General features: G+C 43.4%; 1 protein-coding gene and 1 non-coding gene across 6 annotated transcripts; both read right to left on the bottom strand.

Moving 5' to 3' along the window:
* Positions 1 to 989: 989 nt before the first annotated feature.
* eif4g1a (eukaryotic translation initiation factor 4 gamma, 1a) lies at positions 990 to 20,938 on the bottom strand. 5 transcript variants are annotated; one of them, XM_019262190.2, is made up of 32 exons: positions 20,484 to 20,938; positions 16,761 to 16,887; positions 16,585 to 16,671; positions 16,325 to 16,357; positions 15,580 to 15,600; positions 15,090 to 15,269; positions 14,379 to 14,478; positions 12,339 to 12,511; positions 12,041 to 12,133; positions 10,892 to 10,964; positions 9,869 to 10,786; positions 9,700 to 9,788; positions 9,351 to 9,552; positions 8,779 to 8,912; positions 8,495 to 8,614; positions 8,008 to 8,388; positions 7,619 to 7,765; positions 7,261 to 7,497; positions 6,936 to 7,040; positions 6,534 to 6,830; positions 6,234 to 6,351; positions 6,043 to 6,145; positions 5,596 to 5,918; positions 5,355 to 5,476; positions 5,065 to 5,237; positions 4,809 to 4,934; positions 4,506 to 4,587; positions 4,267 to 4,365; positions 3,771 to 3,911; positions 3,581 to 3,662; positions 3,261 to 3,401; positions 990 to 2,522 (listed from the first exon to the last, which is right to left on the bottom strand). In XM_019262190.2, the coding sequence occupies exons 2-32, from the start codon at positions 16,833 to 16,835 to the stop codon at positions 2,341 to 2,343; spliced, it is 5,157 nt and encodes a 1,718-aa protein (XP_019117735.1). In that variant the 5' UTR covers positions 16,836 to 16,887; positions 20,484 to 20,938; the 3' UTR covers positions 990 to 2,340. The 5 variants fall into 5 exon arrangements, with proteins under 5 accessions (XP_019117735.1, XP_027144138.1, XP_027144134.1 ...); XM_027288337.1 differs by having other exon boundaries at positions 12,360 to 12,511; positions 20,484 to 20,937; XM_027288333.1 differs by lacking the exon at positions 20,484 to 20,938 and adding an exon at positions 19,361 to 19,492.
* LOC113744142 (small nucleolar RNA SNORD66) lies at positions 7,887 to 7,963 on the bottom strand. The gene has a single exon (XR_003461302.1). It is a non-coding gene; the product is annotated as a small nucleolar RNA SNORD66 (small nucleolar RNA).
* Positions 20,939 to 22,697: the final 1,759 nt, after the last annotated feature.

The raw sequence follows: 22,697 nt of genomic DNA on the forward strand, positions 1-22,697 counted from the left end.
TCTGGGACATTAAAATTATTAAGAAATACATGAAAATTTGATAGTTATGATTAGGACTGAAGTTGGTCAAAATATTTAATGCAGTGAAAGTGAAAAAAAAATATGTACATATAATATTTTTATAGCACTTTTTAGAAAAAAACATTTTTTGTACTTAACAACCGCTCGCACAAACTTTTTTTAGGGGAGCACAAGGGTTAATGATAAGTGTCACTGTCGTGTTGTGATATTTCCACTATTTTAATGTTAAGATATGCTTGTTTTCTCTTTAGACCCGAGTATACTGAACACCTTTAGTTTCTGGAGTGCTTCTGGGCTAAATTTAAAAGTCATTCTTGGAACAAATGATGAACATTTTTCTTCACAGCAGCCATTTGGATTTGAAACAGTCGGTAAACGCAGGTGTTTCCAGCGGTACTAATTAAGGCTCTGTTCTATATATATTGCAGCAGAGATTTTCCAGCAGCGCCCAGCACCGAGTGGAACAGAGCCTTAATTAGCATCACTGGTAACACCTGTGTTTACACTACTTCATGTCAAAATGGCTGCTGCGTAAAAAGGTCTATTGTTAGAAGCAGCCCTACATGGAGGGGGGGGCCTGCTGGGTTACTCCAGCCATGATACGACCTACACAGACACACCAGTTGAACCGTTCCTCTCCAACACTGACTAAAAGCAGTGATCTATTCAGCAAAACTATCTACACTTCACTGCATGCTACTCTTTTAGGAGTTAATTTAATTTAAAGTTTAAGAGACCAGTGATTGGACTTCTGTGACGGAATGAAGGAAACCGATAAACGTGGAATTCTTTTAGAGATCTCGACAGACTTGTATTTAATGTGGTGACATCGTGGCACTGTGTCGGTGCAGATACTCATCCAGCTCTTACACGAACCATAACCCCCCCCCCACACACACACACACACAGACACACAACCACACAAAACGCCACTGCATCCGACAGATTTATGCAAAACTCCGCTCAGCAACTTAATAAGTCCTTTATTTGCAATGTTCCGTTACCTCAACTTTCCAGTTTCCGATGCAAAAGAAGCAATAATTTCTTAAATAAAGAAAGCAAAAAAAAAAATATATTTACAAAATTCCAATACAACTAATAATCAATGGATTATCTAAAGCACCTCTCTGCATCCGGACAACTGCGGTTTCTGTTGGAAAAGGACACACTGCAATTACATCAGCAATTTATCGTTTCTGTAAAATAAAACTGAGAAAAAAAAAAGTTTTTGTAATTATTATCATTATTATATATTTACAGAACGCTCCTGAAATAAGTTTCCACTTAAAGTAGAAAAGGCTTTCGGATCATTTCTGTGTTTTTTTTTGTTTGTTTTTTTAAGTTTTTTTTTTTTTTTTTAACTTTATATATCGTATTTCATCAAGTCAATTTTCTGTAGATTTCAAGTTTTAACGGTGATTGGGTCATTAAGTGTCCTCTACAACAGCTCAGGTTTAAGTATAGAAGAGGTAACGATGAAGTCAGTCAGTGTGGTTCACTACTGGGGATGGGAGAGGATGGCTTAGAGGAAGCATTAAGACCACCCCCTAGTAGTCTCACAAGGTCAAAAAGGTCAACATCAGTCCTCCGTGTTTCTGTCCTTTGCAAGTTCATGAAGGGAAACAGGAAGAGAAAATAGACGACCTTTGCTTTAAAAACTCCATCCGTCAAATTCATATTAGTTCATGTACGTTTATCTATCGACGTTTCGTCCACAGTATCATTAATAGAAACACACTTCAGTCATGCTGCACACTCCAGTAGGGACAAAGACATAAGAGCTGAGTTTGGATCGAACACACATGGTGGCGTGACGACAGCCACGTTATCAGGGAACCCACTACACCACACGCCTGCTGTTTATTCTTGCAGATCAGATCGATGTTAGGCATCATCATCTAGAACCATTTAAAAATAAAAAATAAAAAGCAGCTGTTGGTTTTTGTATTATTGTGACCAAAAAAAAAAAAAAAAAAAAAAAAGAAGTTTCGTAGTGATGTGGGATACTTCACACCTCGTTAACAAGCAATCCTGCTGAATCAGTTTTCAAGTTTATTTGATGAGGACACTTGCTGTCACAAGCAAATGGAGAAATAATGAGGAAGCAAGAGAGGGAAAGTAGAGAGAAATGATTGTTTTCTGAGTCCGTCCCTCAAAGAAAAAGAAAACATAATAAACATTTATCCTCATTGAGGATTGATTTCGAGTCTGCCTCTCTCTGGCAATATTGTCCATGATTTCTCCGCAGCAGCCGCCTGCAGAGCCCCCGCCTTGCCAAAGGGGGGCGGCAGCTTTTAGTTCAGTCTTTTTAAATTTTTTTTATTCCTTGTCGGACTCCTCCTCAGCCTCGCGCAGCCAGGTGAAGAAGGCGGTGACCGATTTCAAGGCCACACCTTTGCCTGTTTGCTCTGCGGGGTCTTTGCTGGATTCCCATTTGTAGAAGGCCTCCTCCTTAATAACGTCCTCGTCGTACAAGGCGTCAAAGAACATCCTCAGCAGGTCTGCAGAGAGAGAGAGAGAACACAGAGGTCAGTACTGATCGAGGACTGGTAATGAGAAGACGAATTGGTTTGGTTGTGCTCAGTTATACCCACAGTTTGCTGCAGAGGAGGAGAAGAAAGATAACAAACCTTACAATACAACAGCCCTGAGCTGCGTCACAGGCTTCATGTCAGAGGCTTTTGTTAAAAATCCCATTAAGTGTCCTTCAGTCAGTGCAAAGTCATTTATGCTAATGCACTTATCCCTGTGTTTGGGCTGCATTATTTCACAGTTACAATTAAGAAAGGAGAACTACAGTTCAAGCACAAATAAAAAGGCGACTGCGCTGGTCAAATCAATCTTTCTAAGATCAATTTAAATTTGAAAACGTATCGTTTCCTCCTTGTTTCATCCTTTCCTCCAGACCGAAAAAGAAAGGACACCTGCACATTTCATTTTTAAATGTCAACACAGCTGCTGTCATTATTTATGTTGATTATGTATTCTGTTTTTTTGTGTTCAAGTCTTTTCAAGTGGGCAGAAGTCGACACAATTTCCCTGAAAAAAGCTGTTTTTCATACAGTGCACTCATTTAACTAAGCTGTTTTAATACGACCACAAACTAAGACCTAATAATCGCCTCATTTGCATATCAGTCAATTATCTGAAAATGATTAGCTCCATCACGTTATCATTCATCACAGAGCTTTTTGTTTAGCGCCGTTACCCTACAGGCGGCTCAGTAGCAGGACACTCACTTGCTGGCTGCTCCATGTGCACCATCAGAGCCTGGAGGGCGTAAAGGGCCTGCAGCTCCTTCTGCTCGTCACACAGGTATCTCTGCAGCAGACTGGCCCTCAGGTTGATCTGCCGTGCGTCCACCCTGTACGGGGTGTCACCTGAAATGAGGAGTAACAAACCATGTCTGATGTTCCATGCATAATCAAAACATTCATTATGACACTTCTAAAATGAATCATGGGAGAAGATCAGTATATCAGGATTCAGGCTACCGCTGTTAGATGATGGTGGTGACCAAGATACAGGATGAATTCAGCCCCGTATTAATCATACTTACATATGATGGCAGACTGACATACTGATGTCATCAATGCTCGTACAAACTGGTTGGAAGCAGTTTGCTGCTCTTCCAAGTTAGCCTGGAGAACAAACTTAAGTTACTCATGTGACTTTTATGTTTGAAAAAATGACTGCGTTGAATGTTCTAGTCTGAAAACACAAATAATTACTAGTATGGTCACACACACCTCGACCCAGTCTCTAATACGCTGATTGTTGGCCTTGTCCTGCATGAGTCTGTCCAGCTGTTTGCTGATCTCCTCTCCAGTGAAGACCTTCTTTCCGACTTCCTTCACCTCCGCCTCCTCTCCTGTGGTGAACTCCACCTTCTACATTGCACAACAAGGAAAATTAAAGATACTTGTTAGGTGATCAATTTGGGAACTGTTTTGCTTTAAATTCCGTCAAAACGAAAAAACAACACATTTCCTATTTTCAATTGGGAGTAATGTGATAATAGTATTATAATATTCATTCATGTCATTTTCTATTTTAATCTATTTAATCTTTCTTCTCCGCCCTACTTCTCTTACAGATGTAGGGCATAAGGGCTAAAAGTGGGTTCTGGCATTTGTGTTGATATTTTGCTGCAATTAAATCTCTTTATTTTTAATGTTAGAATATTTAAATAAAATATTACAAATATTACGTCATGAACAGCTTCAGTTATTACAGCCTACAGACCTGATGAGAGACAAACTTGTTGACGTCTTCATCCTCTGGTAAGAAATCGCTCCAGTTCAGCCGAGCCTCTGTCCACATGGCTCCGACTTTCTTTGGAGTCTGATGGGGGAGTGGGGAGAAGAATCCCAAACATTCAATGTAATGGATCCAAAATGTCAAACTGCACAAAGTACTTTGTTTATGTACAACAGGATGTACTGAAAGCAAAGCACTGCCGTCCAGGCATTTGTTGGACATACCATTCCTTTGCAGAGCAACTTGAGGATCTGTACCAGCAGCATGCCAGCCTTCCCCAGAGGCACAAGAGGCTTCGAGATCTCCCTAAAGACACAATTACACTGAATTAGACTTTCCACTTACTTTGAACTACATTACTCAGTTGTTTTATTTATCAACACTGTTGACAAATCCATAGGGAGGTTACATGAATTAGCCAAAATGTATTAAATATATCCATAAATCCTGCTCAGGGAGAGTGGGACCCTCCAAACAAAATGGTGGTTTAGGTCTCACTAACTTTAGATTTCCCAGCATGTTCTCACCTGAAAAGCTGTCCCATAGGGATGCCTCCCTCATGGATCATGGGGGTTATAAGTTCAGCCAGGTAGAGCCAGATGTGAGGTATATCTATGGCGATGTCTTCCGCAGCCTCCAGGGTCTCCTCTAACCTGCAGTCCCAGAAAAAAAAAAAAAAAAACACAGCACTGAATCTAACTTATAAAACACACATTTGTCAGCTTCAGCCTGTCGAGAGTAAAATAAAGATGCCCTAGAGGTGCGATGATGTTACATGCTCACCCTTTGTAGTACTGCTGTGTGGGCAGAGTCCCTGCCTTTACAAGTTGGTGCAGCAACAGGCCCACGTGCTCCCGAGCGATGGTGCTGCGTTCAAGTGTCGACTCCACGGCGTTCCGCACAAAGACGTAGAGCAGCGAGGCACTGTTGAGTTCTGCCACACACTGCAACGCTTCCTACAACACCAGAGGGAGAGGACGCCGGCCATCAGAGAGGATTCATGCTCCAAAATGTGTGCGCTCAAGGGAGATTTATTTTCTTGCATTTGAATGAGCACAGTCTCATGTTTGTACCTTCAAGTCATTGATGTGGAGGTATTCTTCGATAATGGCGTTCGACTTCTTTTCCACCTCCTCTTCAGTCAAGGTCGGCTTTGGAAGAGAAGGAGGAGGAGTGGGGGCGCTCTCACGCTTAACTGCAGAGGCAGACAAAAAAAAAAAAAAAAAAAAAAAAGAAGAGGACAAGTTAAATATTACTCCTCTCAGATCTGTCTGTACAACTCACACCATCAGCCTATTGTGGGGAGATATTCACCTGGGAGATCTTTGCTTGGAACCCTGTCCCGGCTTCCTCTGTCTCTACTTCCCCGGTCTTTGCTTCCTCTATCTCGACTTCCTCTGTCCCTGCTTCCCCTGTCCCTGTTGTCTGTCATGCTGGCCACGCGACGCACGGGCTCGGTTGATGCACGGCCGTCTCCGCCCTGCGATTCTCTGCTGAAGCTTCTCTTAGTGATTTGGTTCTGGCTGCTCCTGTCGTCACGCCCTTCCCGTCCTTCGCTGCGATCGAACCGGTCAAACCGATCCCTGTCGCGATCACCCCTGTCTCTGTCGCCGCCACGCTCACGGCTGGAACTTGACCTAAAAAAAAAAAAAAGAGTTGTGAGTAAGACACGGTCTGATAAATATGGCGTCTGGTGAAACAGGTAAAGCATAACACATGGACAAAAGATTTCACAGGTGAGAAAATGCAGCTGGTGAATACCTCTGAGGAACTCTGCGATCAGAGTCTGCTGTGGACAGCAACGAACCAGACTGCTGCAGCGCCGAGAAGCGGTTGAGGGTGCTGGTGGCTGGACGACCAGATTCTACAAAGACAAAAAAGTCAGATTAAAACTCCACCTGCTAAAAACAACTTCAAAAACTACCGGTTTCCCTGCCAGGTGGTGTTTTTACCTTGCTCTCCACTTGCTGGTTTAGCTCCAGTTCCTCCACTGCTTCCTTTGCCCCAGCTACCCCACATGCCTTTTCCTCCTGGAGCCAACAGCTGATTGTTGAAGTCCAGAGCGCCAGGCTAAAAGGGGAAACACAAGAGTGACATTTAGTCCCAAATCACTGGCTTAAACATGAGACGGTTTCTAAACGCTCCAAACAAATGTGAAAGAAACTGAAATCAAGAATAAGAAAACTAGCAGCTGGTAGTTTCAGATAGCAAAATTCAACAGTGAAAACTCCCATGTTTAACTTGAACTTCACCTTTGTGATCTTGCTAAGGCGGGTGGTGTCGATGGGTCTGTTCTTGGAGATGGGCACCGTGTTCCATCCCTCATCCTGAGGCTGGCTGGGCCTTCCACCTCCTGGTGTGTGAGGGCCCCGGCCGCCCATGTTCCCTCCCATCCTGCCTCCTCCGCCGCCTCCTCCGCCTCCTGCGTCTTTCTTGGACATTAGTTGCTGGACTTTGATCTGTTCCCTGTGCTCCTCCATCTCCGCCTCCTTGTGGATCTGGTCGATTGTTTTAGGACCCTGGTCTCCTCTACGAGGCACCCAGTTATTCTGTGGGTCACAGAGGGAAGGACGATTATAAAACAGCGTTAAACTTGAACAAACGCTTGTTATGGGGTCATTGTATTATCTTTTCATAGGTGACTTAATATTTACCTTTCTGAGGTCCAAGACGTCTTGCAGCATGAAGCGGATTCTGGATGAGGTCTTTCTCTCTTTGATGATCTTGTCCATCTGGTTGAAGTACTGATCCATACGAGGCTAACGCAGAAACAAAACAGCTTTTATGATTCTGTCTCACAAATAATTCAATGGCATAAAGCTTTTTTTTTTTTTTTTAAATCAGAAAACAAAACAAAGTGTGCTCCATCAGTTCCTAAAACCATCATAAACACTTGGCTCCTTAATACCATCACTAATAATCATTAGACTAGATCTGTGGCACACACACAAAAAAAAATAAAATAAATCCCCGACTCACCTTGGCCTTCTCAAAGTCCAGGTCTTTGCCAATCGTGGAGAGCAGCCTGCAGAGACACTCCAGAGACTCTTCATCATGATTCTTCAGTAGTTTCACTACGCAGTCGTGCATGATGGGCTCTGTCAGCATCTTCAGCTTGAAGAGCTCGCCTATGAACTTTATGTTGCCCAAAGAGCGGCGGCGGGCCTGGTCTCTGGCCTCCTGCAGCTCCACTCTCAAGCGGTCTTGCTCCTCTCCCTGTGGGCAGACACAAGTGGGTGTTTGTGAGTTGTGGGTGGTGTAAAATGAGCTTTTTGTTCTGCAGCAGAATCTATGGTGGCTGAGACAGTGACAGTAAAAACAAAAAGATATTTCTTACTGCCACAGCAGCTTCCAACTCTTTTTGCTTTTTCTCAAAGATTTCATCATCATCCTGGTCCTTCTCAAACTCTTTCTGGCAACGGTTGAGCAGCAGTTTGCGGAAGTTCACATGATTTCCCGGCTTGTCTGACGTGGGGACTTTCAACTGAAGGAGGAAAACATTAACAACGGTTACATTTTTAAAAATGAATATACATTTTCAATCTCACAGATGAAGGCTTCTTTATGAAAATGTTAAACAGAAAATGAACAGTGACTCAAGTGTGCTCCATCAGTTCCTCAATACCATCATGAACATTCAGTGGCCCAGACACGTGGCACAAAACAGAAGTCATCATTGGAGCAAAAGATAAAAACACAAGATCTGGACTCAGTCACGCAGCTTACCCCCATAAGGCAGCGGCACATGTTGGCGTAGGCCACAGAGAAGTTGGGCTCTGAAATGGCCTTTTCAAAGATGAGGTCGATGGCTCCCTTCAGCCTCTCCTCCGTGTCTATCGCCAGGTCCGTCACCTGCTTCATCAGCTCCTGAAACTTCTGGGGGGTCAACTTGTTGAGGATACTGCGCAGACGCTTGAACAACTCTTGTGTCTTAGCCTGTTCAGGGTCGTCTTCTTCGGGCTCATCGCCTCGGCTGCGAGTAGACTTCTTGGCCTTGGGCTTCCAGGCCTTCTCGGCCTTGTTGAGCTGCACATCCTCACCGAGGGACATTGTGCTGATGATTTTCCTGGGCCTCTGACCTTGCTGGGAGTGACGTGGCCCGGGCGGCTGAAAAGAAAAGAAGGGAGGCATGTTTAGGAAAAAAAAAAAAAAGCCTTATTCAACAAAAAAAAAATAATTAATTATGATGATTGCCAGAAGGGTAGAGACTTACTGGGCCTCGTGGTCCTCCCACTGATCTGCTCCCAAGGTTCCCCAAATATGACGGAGTAAAATCAGGACCAACATTCATCAGTCGAGCTGGGTCAGCAGGCCGCAGTGGAGTCTTGTTCGCCTGAAGTTAAAATAAATGACCTCAGTGCCCAAGACCAAAATACAAAACACAGACAAGCTTCTTCCTCATGAATGACCAGAAACACTTTTACTAATGAGGTCAGAACGTAAGTAAAATAATTGCTTTAACATCCACGTATTTATCATAATGTCACACATGCTTACCTTATCCAGCACCACATCACTGATGATGGGCAGGCCCTCGGGTTTGTGCATACTGGCGCCGATAAACTGGCAGCCAAGGAGGAATTCTCTATCGTACCGCTTCTTGTCTTCTGGGTCAATCGGCTTCCATTGTTCTGAGAGACGCACGAGAGAATGCAGAGGACTCGATTTAAACAGGGAAGAGCTCAGCGTTAGGTGTGCTGCTTTGTAGCACTCATGATGGCAGGGAAAATGTGTCTCCAGTCTTGAATGGGACAGTCTGAGAAGGCTTGACAATCTTTATGTAGGAAGCTGCTGCATAATGAGTAGCTCTCGTGATATCTAGCCCGACAGTCTATCCTTGTAGCATAAATCATTGAACATGTCAAAGGGAGTACACAATTCTGATCTGAAATAACTTTATGACATTAACTTATGAACAGAAACATCACATCTTTTCTACGCGCCTCTCGCATTTTAACATCAGCTGCATGTGGACCTAAAAAAACCCAGCTTCAAGTCAATGTCAAAAACAGCTGTTACAGCACAACCACAAACAGAAACTCTTCTGGACAACCCTATCCACAACCTACCTCCTTTGTACTGGTATTTCTGCCCAGTTGGCTCAGGTGTGGCTTTAGGTTTGTCGGGTTCTGCATTCTGCTTGTCCTCTTTCTCCTCCCAGGTCTCATCTGCAACCTCAGCGGGAGGTTCAGCTGGAGGTTCAGCTGGAGCAACAGGGACTGGGTCGGCCTGAGTGGACGAGGGTTCAGAAGTGGGCTTAGTGCCCTGCTCCTGCAGCAAACAAAACAGGAAGAGATGAGATATACTGTTATAATAACCCAGTTATTCTTCAGAGAATGTAAAATATCCTCAGAAATATTATTGATACAGCTGAAACCGCTGAGACGCTTTAACACCACGATCATGACTTCTACACACCTCTGTGAAGGCATCCAGGAGGTCTCCAATGGCGTCCTTCTTATTTAACTCCTTTATGTTCTTCTTCTTCTTTGGCACAGACGTAGCAGCTTCAGGAAAAAAAAAAGGACACAGACGTTAAAATCTCACATGACAGTGGACTTGCGGGCGAGAGTGGACTCCACCCTACCTTGCATAGTAGTAGATTCCTCTGTAGGGCAGCTAACAGGGGCGGGAGGGGCATCCTCACTTTTCTCCTTCTCTTCCTCTTTTTTCTCCACCTCCTTCTTGTCCTCCTCCTTCTCCTTCTCCTCTGCCGCCTCCTCCTGGGCTGGCATTGCCGTTTTAGCCACAGGTGTGGATTCCTGAGATTGAGAAGCGTCGGGCTTGTCAAGGGGTGTAGTGTCTGGAAATGTCATATCCTCGGCGAGTTCCTCAGCATCCTGAGGGAGACCGTTGGAAAGGAGCTCTGTTGTTTCAGCCAGTGTGGCTTCAGGTTCGGGGGCAGGGCTCGGGGCATCGCTGCGGGTCGGTGGAGCAGCAGGTTCCTGTGCAGAGGGTGGAGGCTGAGAGACTTCAGTTATCGTCTTTGTGGCAGTTTCTTCTTTCGCCACGATAACGGGGGTAGCTGTCGCAGCAACCTCAACTGCAGGCTCCAACTTGGCGCTGGCCACCTGCTCCTCTTTTTCGAATTTCTTCACTTCCTCTGTTATCTTCTCTTCCTCTTCTGGTGCCTTCTCAGCTGGAGCTGGGGCAGCTTGCGGTTCCTCCATTTTGACAGGCGCCTCCTGTGCTGCAGACGATGCTGGAGGGGCAACAGGAGCGTCTACTGTGTCACTAACTTTAGGATCTACTTCATTTACTGTCTCAGCAGGAGTAGTAGTAGGTGATGCTGCTGCTGAAGGGAGGGGAGCGGAAGACTGCTGGTCCTTTATTAATGGGGTTGGCACCTCAGTAGCAGCTGCAGGAGCTACAGATTGTGTGGCTAACTCAGCAGGTGGTGTAATTTGGTTGTCCGTTTCCTGTTTGGCCTCCACCACGGGCTCTGTATTAGCTGTTGCAGGGAGTGGTGGGGTTTCGGGGCTCGCAGGAGGCTCCACGTTTTCATCTGGGCAGTGAAAATCATGAAATAATCACAATAAGGAAAACGTGCAACACAACCATCTCTCTCTTTTTTTTTAATGTAAAACCATAACTGGGAAAACGTACTCACCTCTTCTTACTGTAGTGACAGGCTGTGTAACTTTACCATTGGTCTGTGCAAGACTTGAATCTCCTATGGAGGCCTGCAGTCAAACAGATGACAACATTTTTACCATCTTTATTAAATCATTTTCACACTGTAACTCAAAGACATGATTAAACTCTTATTTTGAAGGCTGTAGTTCGTCCTGTTCGGATGCCATTTTGTTTAAAAGTGTTTTGCCCAATCTGACTGCTAACTCAATATCATGGCAGTCTAGCCTAAAAACATAGCCACAGCTCAAAACACTTGTGCAGGTCGGTCGGTAGCGTAGTGGGTTAAGCGGCCGCCCCATGTGTAGAGGCTGTAGTCCTCGCTGCACTGGACGGCCATTTACTGTGTCATTCCCTCTCTCTCTGCCCACTGCTTCCTGTCTATCTTCAGCTGTACTATCATTAAAGGCATAAAAGGCCAAAAAAAAAAAAAAAAAAAAAAAAGAACACTGGTGTCAGACATTTGTCTGTATTTGCTTTGGCTTTCTGTTTCCTTGGTGAAGCGGTGTTCGATTTGTTCTATGCTGATAAGATGTTAGCACATAGATGTGAAAATATGCAATCACCTCGATGAAAAATAAATAAGCTGGGAGCCAGTGGGAAAGTATTCCTAAACCGTGCTTTGTTTTCTCTGACAATGTGTCCTTTGTTAGTACAACGCGACCAAATGTCACTGCTTCTCTACAAAATTACAATACAGCGTTGGTCTGCTTTGCCTGTACTTAAAAAAAAAAGAAAAAAGAATTATACTCTCATGTGTAATTAAATTGTAACTTTAAATTTTGTTCTACTAAAATGCTACATTCTCAGACAAGCCAACTACCAATGTAAAAAAAAAGTCAGAACTGAAGACTGAAAAGTCTTTCACAACTCGAGCTCCAACAGTTCAAACACTTTTACTTTTCCACACAGTACCTGACATCAGCAACTGACAATTTAGATTTTCTAAAATAAGAAACTACTTTAAGCCCAGAGTTACACAAACATGAGTCGCTAATAGCACTCAGGACTTACAACCAGCAATACGACCAATAAAAACAGTTCTCTATTTTCAATTCTGTCCTCCACTATGTCCAAGCTCGTTCCAGATCAGAGTTTAAACCCGTCTTTCCAAAAGCTTCCTTACCTGTGGGGGAGTTGGTGTGGTGGTGGATCTTCCACCTGACATGATCTCCTCTGTGATATCGCGCCCACCCTGGTTAGGGTCTCGTATTCTTATCTATCAGGGCACAGGGGAAATACTGGTTAACATGCAACTCACATTAAAATACCAACAGTATGTAATGATCCTGCCGCTGCTGATCTATAGCTGACATTATAAAGACTATTGTTATTTTCAGGTAAAAGAGAAAGTTCCTCATTGAACATACAAAACAATTTCTGCCCATTCAATTTCTTTTGACCTCAGACAAGAGGCACGGTACCCTTTTGTTGTGACACACTACCGGTATGCTTTTCCTCTTTGGTGGGCCTTGTGCCTGTGCCGGTGGTTGCTGAGGAGGCGGGGCTTGTTGCTGTTGTTGTGCGGGGTTGATCAGGACCGGTGCCGGCTGGACAGACGGAGAGTACTGCGGCTGAGCTGGATAGTATGCTCCTGCTGTAAGGTAAAATTAATACATGAAAAGAAAATAAATAATAAGACGAAGCTTCACACTAAAATAAGCAACTATTCGGATTACAAAGATTATTTTTTTAAATTGCGATGAGTTGTCCTGAAAACCCCGCAGGGCTTTATGTGGGCTTTGTAGGTGTACGTCCTATTGATATTTCGACCTTAACACCTAATAAATCTTGTAATAACAGAGTGGCGATTCCTGCAGGAACACAAAAACAAGAATCCACAGCAGGAGCCTACATGAGGTGGGTGAATCATGATATAAACGATACACTCTTGTACACATTTTTAATATATAGAGACTGATCTGAGGCCTGATTAATGTGTCGTACTCAGTTGAACTGAACAAATGAAACCACAGATGTCGAGGTCAGCCATCGGACCCTGCTGCAGATGAAGGTAGCCTGTGCGCGTGTTAAAGTTATTCAAATCTTTAAAAAATTTGAATGAAATTGGTTATGACGCAGGCTGTTGTAGTGATGACCTTCACATCCAGATCATGAAGGTCGGACAGAAGCTGCACGTTAAAGTCCCGTCCAGTAAACTTATTATCTATGCGTCTTCAATTGTAAATCACATGAACTACATTTAATAAAAAGTCATACGTATGAAATTATAAACGTGGAACTGTGTTTAGACTACCCAGCGAGCAGCCATTTTGATAAGACTTCCCTGTGTATTCAGGACAATATTAATGTTTTTTTTATGTGACCTTCACTTTGTTTATTATTTGCACATAAGTACACGTGTGTGAGTTACCAAAAGAAACCCAAACAAACATTTACGACACTATTAGAGACAGGAGGTGCAACAGAGATTTTTGCCACTAAAGCCTGCTGACCGACACACAAGCACACACACACTACTCACCAGGGTAGCGCTGGGAGGTGAGAGGAGCACCGTGGAGAGAGAGACGGCCGTTCTCTCGGCCGCCCCCTCTCCCCCCACCACCCCGCCTCTCCCTCGCAGCAAGAGAGGGCTCTGAACCAACGCAGCAAACGAGAGGAAGGGAGTGAGGGACGGGAGAGAGGGAAGAAAGAAGGAGAGAGAGAGAGAGAGAGCAGGAAGAGACAGATGCAGAATGAGTTAATGAGAGGAACCAGAGGAAGCAGGGTGTTAAAAAGGTCCCATGAAATGAACGACGTCGTTTTACTGGATTCTTACCTCGTGTTCCTGGCTGCATCTTATTCTAGTCTCCCTTTATTACATCATTTTATATAGAGATCATGTTTGTTTATTAAAACGAACACTCAGGGACGGACGGTAGCCAATGAAAATGGGTGTTTTACTTTCACCATATAAAATGAAATCTGCAGAACAACATTTGTGCTTAAGCAGATTTTTGCAGCAGTAACACAGGTCGGAAGTGTGTTTGTTCAAAAGTGCACTGGTGGCGACCTTACTTAACGCCTCTCTTACTTTTCTTTGTCCCTCGTTACATTAAATCCCACCCAAACGTCATGTTTTACGTGGACAGACATCCAGTAAAAGAATTAAATACTTGTCTCAAAGCCATTTCATGGAACCTGTAAGGCAGTGTCAGGTGAGACTGCAGATAGAAAGAACACAGGCCAAAGCAGAATCAAGCCAGACCAACATGCAACTGGCACTTCACCACATACAGCAGTGTGTTTTGACCCAGAAAGACACTGAACACACCAACCAGCCAAGCAAAACCACAACACACCCACAAATCTCTCACGGGTTAATGGACATCGAACTAGATTCTTCAAACTTTAAAATCTCAGTTAAACGTCTTGTTGTTTGAGATTTCACCTTCATTTAACCGATAATCTCCCATATTAATGGTTGTGCTTGGTTGTTGTTGGCTTTGGGCAACAACCCTTACCATAAGCTGGGTATTCAGCAGGGCTCGTTCCTGGATAGAAGCCTGCTGTGCCGCTGTTCACAGGATACTGCTGAGTGGGAGGCATATAAGGGGCCCGGTACTGCAGAAAACAAAATCGAGTGTCAGAAACAGCAACAACGGATTGAACGATTACATTGTGAGAGCTTCAGGTCAATCTCTGCCGCCTCCACAGTAATGTACCATACTACCCCTTTTTTCCCTCCCCTAACGCCTGAAGACCAGAAACTCCTACGTTTGTGATGCTTGTAAACAAATGCGGATAATTCGTCATTGTGTCCACGAGTGACATGCTCGCACTCTCCTGTCAGCCTCTCGGAAGTACTCACAATGGTTTTCTTGGGCTGTTATTAGTCTTATTATAACATGTGTGACTCTGGTAATTGCTTGACAGATTATTTAGTCCATGAAACTCCAGCAGGGTTAAACTGGGCTTTGTAATCACAAGGCTGCTTAAGTCTAAACCTGCTAGCCTTGCAACATCAAGGCTACAAACAACCCATGGTGCAACGCTCTCTTAATGTTATAAGCTCACTCTATGGGAGTAGGATGGTGCGTGATTTCTTCATAGAAATATTGACGTATATTCAGGCCAGCATGGCAATATGATGAGTATTATACGGGCAGGTTGGCAGACAGGTATCATAATAATATGTAATAATAATGAACTGATGATTATTAATGTGAACCAACCTGTCCAGGGGGGATGAAGTAGCCCTGAGGGGAGCTAGCGAAAGAAAGCTGCTGCTGGGAAATCATCATCATCTGGGAGCTGGGCGGGTAGACGTGAGCAGGTCCGACAGGTCTTGGGCCACTACTCGTCTGTACTCTTGGAGCGTTGGTGGCCATGGCTGGTCGGTTCTGATAGTAATTCTGGAAGAAGGATGAAGAGGTTTATCGTAGCACGAGCAAACTTATTGCTCTGTGTGCACATTTAGTGTTTCAGGTCCTAACCCATGTGTTAACACTGTTGCAGCTTGTGCCTGTGTCCAATCTCACAAACACAAGGCCTAAACTCAAAGTGAGAAGCAATGCACTGAGGGCAACTGCCAATTTGTAGAGCAAGTTCACTTCTTGGGTTACAGAGTCTAAATGTCTCCCTGCTACACTGAAGTTAGCCCAAGTTAAAAGAGGGGGGTTGGGGGGCGGGGGGGGCAGGGCGGACGAAGAGAAAAGCGGTTACCTGTAATGCTCTGTATCCACCCTTCAGCCGCGCAACACATGAGCAGAGAGCAAGAGAGGGAGTGAGATTAAGGTGAAAATGAGGACAGGAGACAATGTGGAAGGTTGCAATTACGTAAGTAGGAAGAGTGTATGAGAAGCAGCAGCAGCAAGATATCTCTCAGCCATGAACAGTTCAAGCTTTAAAACAACCGTAGCCGAGCATGCAACTCTGTACAGGTCGGGCACAGACGTTAAAGGTCCCCAGAGGTCCTTCTGGGTCACAGTTTTGAGCGATCAAAGAATCATTTTACAGGCTACAAGCACATGCCGGTGGCGAAAACAAATGTAAGAATGCTGCAGGTACCAAAAAAATAACGTATATGTGTTAGCTTTATTAAAAAAAAGGTAGACAAAAGCCTTTAAAAAGATGCTTGAAGCACTTCACATTACAGTCAGTTATTCTGTCATTATGACGGCAGGTTTAGGATGGTGTCTTGCAAATGTGGAGAGATATGGGGGGGAAATAACTGGGGGTGTACGCAGATGCAGGATGAATTAAGACGACCTGGCTTTAAAACATCATGACTCAGCAACAACTTAAAAAAAATAATAAATAAAGGCACAACTTCCTATAGAGAAATACGCACCTGAGGCAAAATGAACTCGTCTAATAAACACTACAGCATTATTCAACACGTGGAACTGAAAGCATGCATTAAACTAAAGGAGACAGGGGTGTAGGGAACAGTGAGGGGTGTTAGTACCTGTTGGTGTAAAGTACGGGGCCCTGCAGCAAACTGGGAGGACAGCAGAAGAGAGGAAAGAAGTCAAGATTCAAGGAGAAAGATGGCAAATGAGCTTTAAAAAACACACACACCCACACGGAGATTTAGCCAAAGCCGTATAGCAAGAGAAGCCATGTCAGAAATCTTCGTGAAAGAGAAGGGAAAGGGGAGAGTTCTTATACGAGGAAAAACATATCACATACCTAAGGCTGAAAAAACAAACGTGCTGTGAGCAATACCTGTCTTGGCTGTGATGCAGAGTTCATTTGTGGAGGTGGAGGGGTGGCAAAAACTATAGAAGGGGGTTGTCCAGGGCCGTAGGCTGCCTTCAGAGGAGAAAGGAGGAGAAAAAATTATGTTACCAAAGTCGTATTTACCAAAACAACCTCGACACTACAAGGTCACATCATCTCACCTGTGTCAATCCGGGGGAAGGGGCAGGGTTTGGGACAGAAGTGGGTCCCGTTATAGGCTGTGGTGGTTTGTTCATTTCACGTTCTTTTATGGTTCTGCATTAGGGTGGCGTTGTGTTGCCAGCCTTTCTGTGGAAGAAATACAAAAAAAATTAAAGCTGCAAGCAGCGATGGTCGGGCCCTCGCATATGCGCGCACGTCGAAATGTGCGCACGTCGAAATGTGCATAACATAACCTTGATAACCGCAAGAAGTTTCAGACAGCTCTGAGAAGGTGCTTCCTGCCGATGCCTTCTTTGAATTTTTTTATTGATTGCCACGCCCACAGCGATTCCTTAAAATTCATAATTTTGATAACTTTTACTCAGGAAGTTTATTTGAACAGACCTACCAAGTTTGAAGTGAATTGGATACAATCCCTAGGAGGAGTTCGTTCAAACATGACCCCTTGTCAACCAGCCCAGAACAGCAAAAATGACGATTTTCATAGAGCGCCACGCCCACAGCGATTCCCCAAAATTCATCGTTTTGATAACTTTTACTCAGGAAGTCTATGTGAACACACTTACCAAGTTTGAAGTGAATTGGACACAATCCCTAGGAGGAGTTCGTTCAAACATGACCCCTTGTCAACCAGGCCGAAACACCGGAAATGACGATTTTCATTATTAAATATCTTGCTTCCTGTTCATTGTGGCTTATTGCTCCAAGAGAGTTTTGTGTAGGTCCTGGCATGTTCTACAATTCGGCTGAGTTTCATAATTCTGTGACCAAAACTGTGGCGGGGCTGTTCGAAAGAAAAATTCAAGGGGGCGCTATAGAGCGCTTTTGCCCCGCCCCCTCATTAATTATGCAGCCGAATTGTGCATAATATTGCTCTTAACAACCCCAACAAGTTTCAGACAGCTGTGACAAAGTATATGATAGCCGCACAGTTTTGCCCGAAAATCAGCCAAAAAGTCAATGGAGTCTGGTTTTTCGGTGAAAAAAAAGGCAGCGTCCACTTTGACGCTCCGTCACGGCCACGCCCTCTGATAAAAAGTTGAAATTATTTCTCAGATGTCAAGTCCAAGGCCTTGACAACATCCACACCTAGTTTGAGGTGGATATGATCAATATTGTCTGAGCTGCACGCCATCTCGTAAAAGTGGTCTTTTTTGTCGTCACTAGGAGGCGCTATGAAAATCACCGAATATTTTTGTGGAAATGTATTTTAGGCCAGACTGCCATTATATATTCAAAGTTTGGTGAAGATTGGAGAATTTTTCACAAAGTTATAGCACTTTGAAATTTTATGGAAAAATGGAGAATTTCGTGGCCCCGCCCCTCTGACATAGTACATCAAAAAGTTATGATTTTGATAACTTTTCATCGTCAAAGCCTCATGAACCCATGTGCCAAGTTTCAAAAGGATCGGACGAAATCCCTAGGAGGAGTTCGTTCAAATGCGACCCCTGGAAATGAGCCAAAAAACCTGAAAAGTCCAAATTTGGGAAAAATTGGACGCCGTACAGTTCACTGTAGCCTGGGACACCAAGAGACTTTTTTGTGCGTCTGGGCATGTTACATACTCCCACCAAGTCCCGTACACGTGGGCGAAACCGTGGCGAGGGGCACCTCCAAAAACGCGCACCTAGGTGGCGCTGTGGAGGCATATGCGTACGTCCATGTGTGAGACCCCCAAAATACGTAATTTTACACCTGACATTGGGGGGGTAGGCAAATTTTCGTGAGTTTTCGGGGGGATATGGGCTGTCGAAAATGCGATTTACTTTAGGTCTGAAGAAAAATAAAAAAAAAAAAAATAATAATAAAAAAAAAAATAATAAACATTTGAAATACAATAGGGCTTCGCACGGTTTCGTGCTCGGGCCCTAATAAAAAAAGTTAATCAAAAGGCAGTGGAATGAAACCGCTTTGAATTATTTAATCTCTACCGAGCGAGATAAATGCAGCCATACAGGTTAGACATCAGACCGCACTGTACGAGGAACTAAACCTTTTTTTTTTAAAGTGTGCCAAGATCTAACTAAGCAGCGAGGGTGTGGCCTGTGGTTTCGCCTATGATAACACCACCAACTCCCACAGCGTTGTTCACATCCATATCTATCGCATGGTTCATACACAGCCTCATGAGCAATTACTCTTAATATGCTTTGTGGATTATTGCTCAAATCGTGTGTGTGTGTTTTAACCTCCACCCAAAAACAGTATGTCGGTTAAACGCAAAAGAAGGTTATGATCACTCAAAAAAAAAAAAAAAAAAAAAAAAATATAAAAAAAATAAAAAAAAAAAAAAAAACACAATATTAAATTATCATGACTTGTCCAAACAGCAAAAAAAAAGGAGAAATACTAACAGTGAATACTTCTAAATCTACTCTGAGCTCATATTTGATCACCACCAAATCATGTGGACTGCTGTGGTGTTGAGTGAATGTAAGAAAATGGATACCTCAGGTCAAAGTTCATTTACTGTGTGTTAACAGTGGCTTCAATGCCCCCTGGTTGCGATAGCTACATGTGCAAATAATCCACTCACACAACGTTTAGGGTCGATATTCATTTAAAAAAATAAAACCTCACAACAAGTTTATCTCACCGTGAAGTTAGAGGATTGTTTTAAACAGCTTAGAGATGACAGGATTAATAATAAATATATCAAATAAAGCTGGTTAACACTCCTCGCAGACGTGTCATGCTCCATCCACCTGCTGACACAGGAACTGTCGTTAGCCGCCGCTAGCTCGGTGCCATGCTTCTTTTTTTTTTTTTTTTTTTTTTTTTTTTTTAAGACCGGGCATCAATGTACGAAGCTAACATATGTTTCTGCCGGGCAGAGACGGCTAACAGCGTTAGGAATCGACGTTAAAAGCGACAGCGGATCTGGGGAGACTTTCATAAGCGTGTCTCGGATTGATTATAAAGGTTTAAAGCAGGTTTTGTCGGGCCGCTGTCGAGGCAGCATTAACGGCCGAAGCCCAACCGCCGGCTAACGGTTACGTGTCCCAGCTACGCTACGTGGCTGAACGTTGGCTCCACATTTAACCTTAGCGGACATTAAAAGTGTGAGTTTTTTACCGTGTTAGTGAAAGATATAATCACTGATACAAACTCGAAATAAACAAGCAAACAATAAGCCGACAATGTTGCAACACTTTAGCCGCCGATTAGGTTACAGTTGAGCTATTGTCGGTTAATGTTAGCAGGGGGTTAGCCCAGCCCCGTCCTGCGAGCTGTATTTAATTACAGGCCCAGTGAGCTAGGCGAGTAAATGAAACCAACAATCCTGACATTTAACGACAAATAATAACACGCGAGGAAGACACGTTGTCACCGGCAAAAGTTTCACCTCTAAAATGCTTGTTTTTTTTGTTTGTTTGTTTAAAAACATCTAACATTAAGAGCTAACTAGCTTCCCAAATGGAGGATTTAGCCACGAGAAGCGAGGCTGTCATCTCGGCTAACTTAAGAGCTAAGCAGCTCTAAGATTAACACAGGAACCACGTTTAAACTCTGCAACATTTAACATTTAATTTATCCGTTTTCCGGACAAGACTAGCTCGCTTAGCTGTGAGAGTAGTAGTAGTAGTAGTAGTAGTGTGTGTGGACTGACAGACAGCCGGCGGGGCCTGCTCAGCCTGCTAACATCAGCTAGCCCCTGTGTTGCCTTTGACAAACACGGAGCTCCGGTGCACTTGAAGCCAGATGATTTTTATTCTTACCAGGAATCAATAGTGAATATGTTGTAAAGATGGGAACTCGGGGAGTCGGCCTCTGTTCAGTCTTCTGTTAGTGAAAGTAGCTGTGTTGTCCTTTTACTCCAAAAAAGAAAAGTGATGCCCTTCTTGGCTATTGACTTAGCGAGCTAGTTAGCGAGCTAACCGGCAGATGGGGTGAGTGCTACTACTGTCACTTCGGTTTAAATCCCCGGGCGTGCACAAGTGACGGTGCTCAAAATCAAATAATATAGTACTTCGGGAGTACTATTGACAACTCCGATGGCCCCGAAAAAAGCCTCTGGACCGGAGGTCCATGATCAAGGCGTCGATGGTGACGGATTGCCGGTTAGGTATGTACACTGCTGTCGCATCAGGAGGCTCACAGAGAGGCCATAATGCGATGTTTCTGCTCTACGGAGCCGGTGCGCCTCCAAGTCGCATGGGTAACTTCCGGGGAAATTAAAATTTGATGCCGTGTCCTTGGTCACGTGACACGGGAGCTTCAGCTCGAGTCACCAAAAACATGTTTCATAATAGTCCAATATTAAACACGGTAGATAGATGTACTTTATTTATCCCAAGCTGGGAAATTACAGTGCAGCAGCAGCATTACACACAGTGACGATAGACAACAACTTAAGAATAAAAATATAAAGAACAAACTATGCATAATAAAATATCAAAATAGCAATAGTAAATAAAATATATTGTACAAAAGTATATATAGCAGGTTGGCAGTATTGATTTAGTGCAAAGTAAGAAAGGAGAAATGTGCAGTGACCTGAGTTTTTTGCTGTTATTATACAGATGTGATGGCATGTGGCACAGGAGCTGTAGCAGCCTGTGGGAGAAGGTGCTCCGCTGTCTGTCCACTGTGTGATGGAGAGGGTGCTGCTCATTGTCCATGATGGATAACAGTTTATTCAGCGTTCTACCAACGGCTACTAGAACAGCAACATCCCTTTCTACCTTTAAAAAACTTGTAAGAACCTTTCTGTTTCGAGAATGCTTCCCTGCCTAACAAAACTAACAACTACTCTGTGCTCCTTTACACCTTTCTCAGCTTATGTCCTCCTCTGTAAGTCGCTTTGGATGAAAGCGTCTGCTAAATGCAATGTAATGTAATGTAATGTAATGTCCTCCTCTCCACCACAGTCTCAAGAGACTCGAGTCTCAGTCCAAGAACAGAGTCAGCCTTCTTGATGATCTTATCAAGTCTGTTGGTGTCGCTGGCTCTGATGCTGCTGCCCCAACAAACAACAGCAAAGAAGATGGCACTGACAACAACAGACTGGTAAAAGATCTCCAACATCTTGCTGCACACGTTGAAGGATCTCAGCTTCCTCAGGAAGTAGAGTCTGCAATGGTGGAATATGAGCTGAAATAAACACAATATACTCATGACAGGGATTTAAAAATACTTCACTATTTGATGCAAGATTAAAAGCCACTATAAGTTTTTATTTATTAAAAAGATAATTAATTTCATTATTATATTTGAAATATATATATACTCAATGATAATGGTTTAATACATTTATATTGGTGTTTACCTATTTTTTTGGAATTGTCCTAACTTTTCCCCCCTATACAGCGCCCCTGGATAAAAGCAACCACATACATTCATTCTTTATTATTGTTATTATTATTATTATTACTCTCTGTTATGAAAATTAGGATTATACTGGGGTGCAGATGTTTTAACTCATATAGATAGTGTGTTTGTCCTGTCTTTTGTATGTCTCGCATACCTCCCTTAGGGGCCTCTGATTTACTGATGCTGGCAGGGAGAGACAATTATAAATTAGTAGTACAAGGACAGAAGAGACAGGTGAGTACCATGTGGATATAAAATATAGTTCACTATTGAGTAGAAAACCAACTAAAGAAATGTTGTGATATTATCTGTATCAGTGGGGAGGTGTCCGAGACAGCCCATTTTTGAACAATGTATAAGAACTTACTGATAGTGCTCTTCAGGAGCCTTTTCTCTGTAACCCTCTTGTGTGTTGCACTGTTAAACGCTCCTTGTACAAGAATAATAAATTCAACTTAAACTTTGATACTTTGAATCCAGTCCTCTTTATTCAAGGGTTCTTCTTTAAAAATTCTCGTAACACTCTCATTTAACCATAAAATCATAAAACATTTTTCATTTTAATATAGTTTTGTATAGATGTTTAGCACAGGTTAACTACTTAACACAGTTATATATTT

Source organism: Larimichthys crocea, chromosome II (genome assembly GCF_000972845.2).
Source record: "Larimichthys crocea isolate SSNF chromosome II, L_crocea_2.0, whole genome shotgun sequence".
NCBI lineage: Eukaryota > Metazoa > Chordata > Actinopteri > Sciaenidae > Larimichthys > Larimichthys crocea.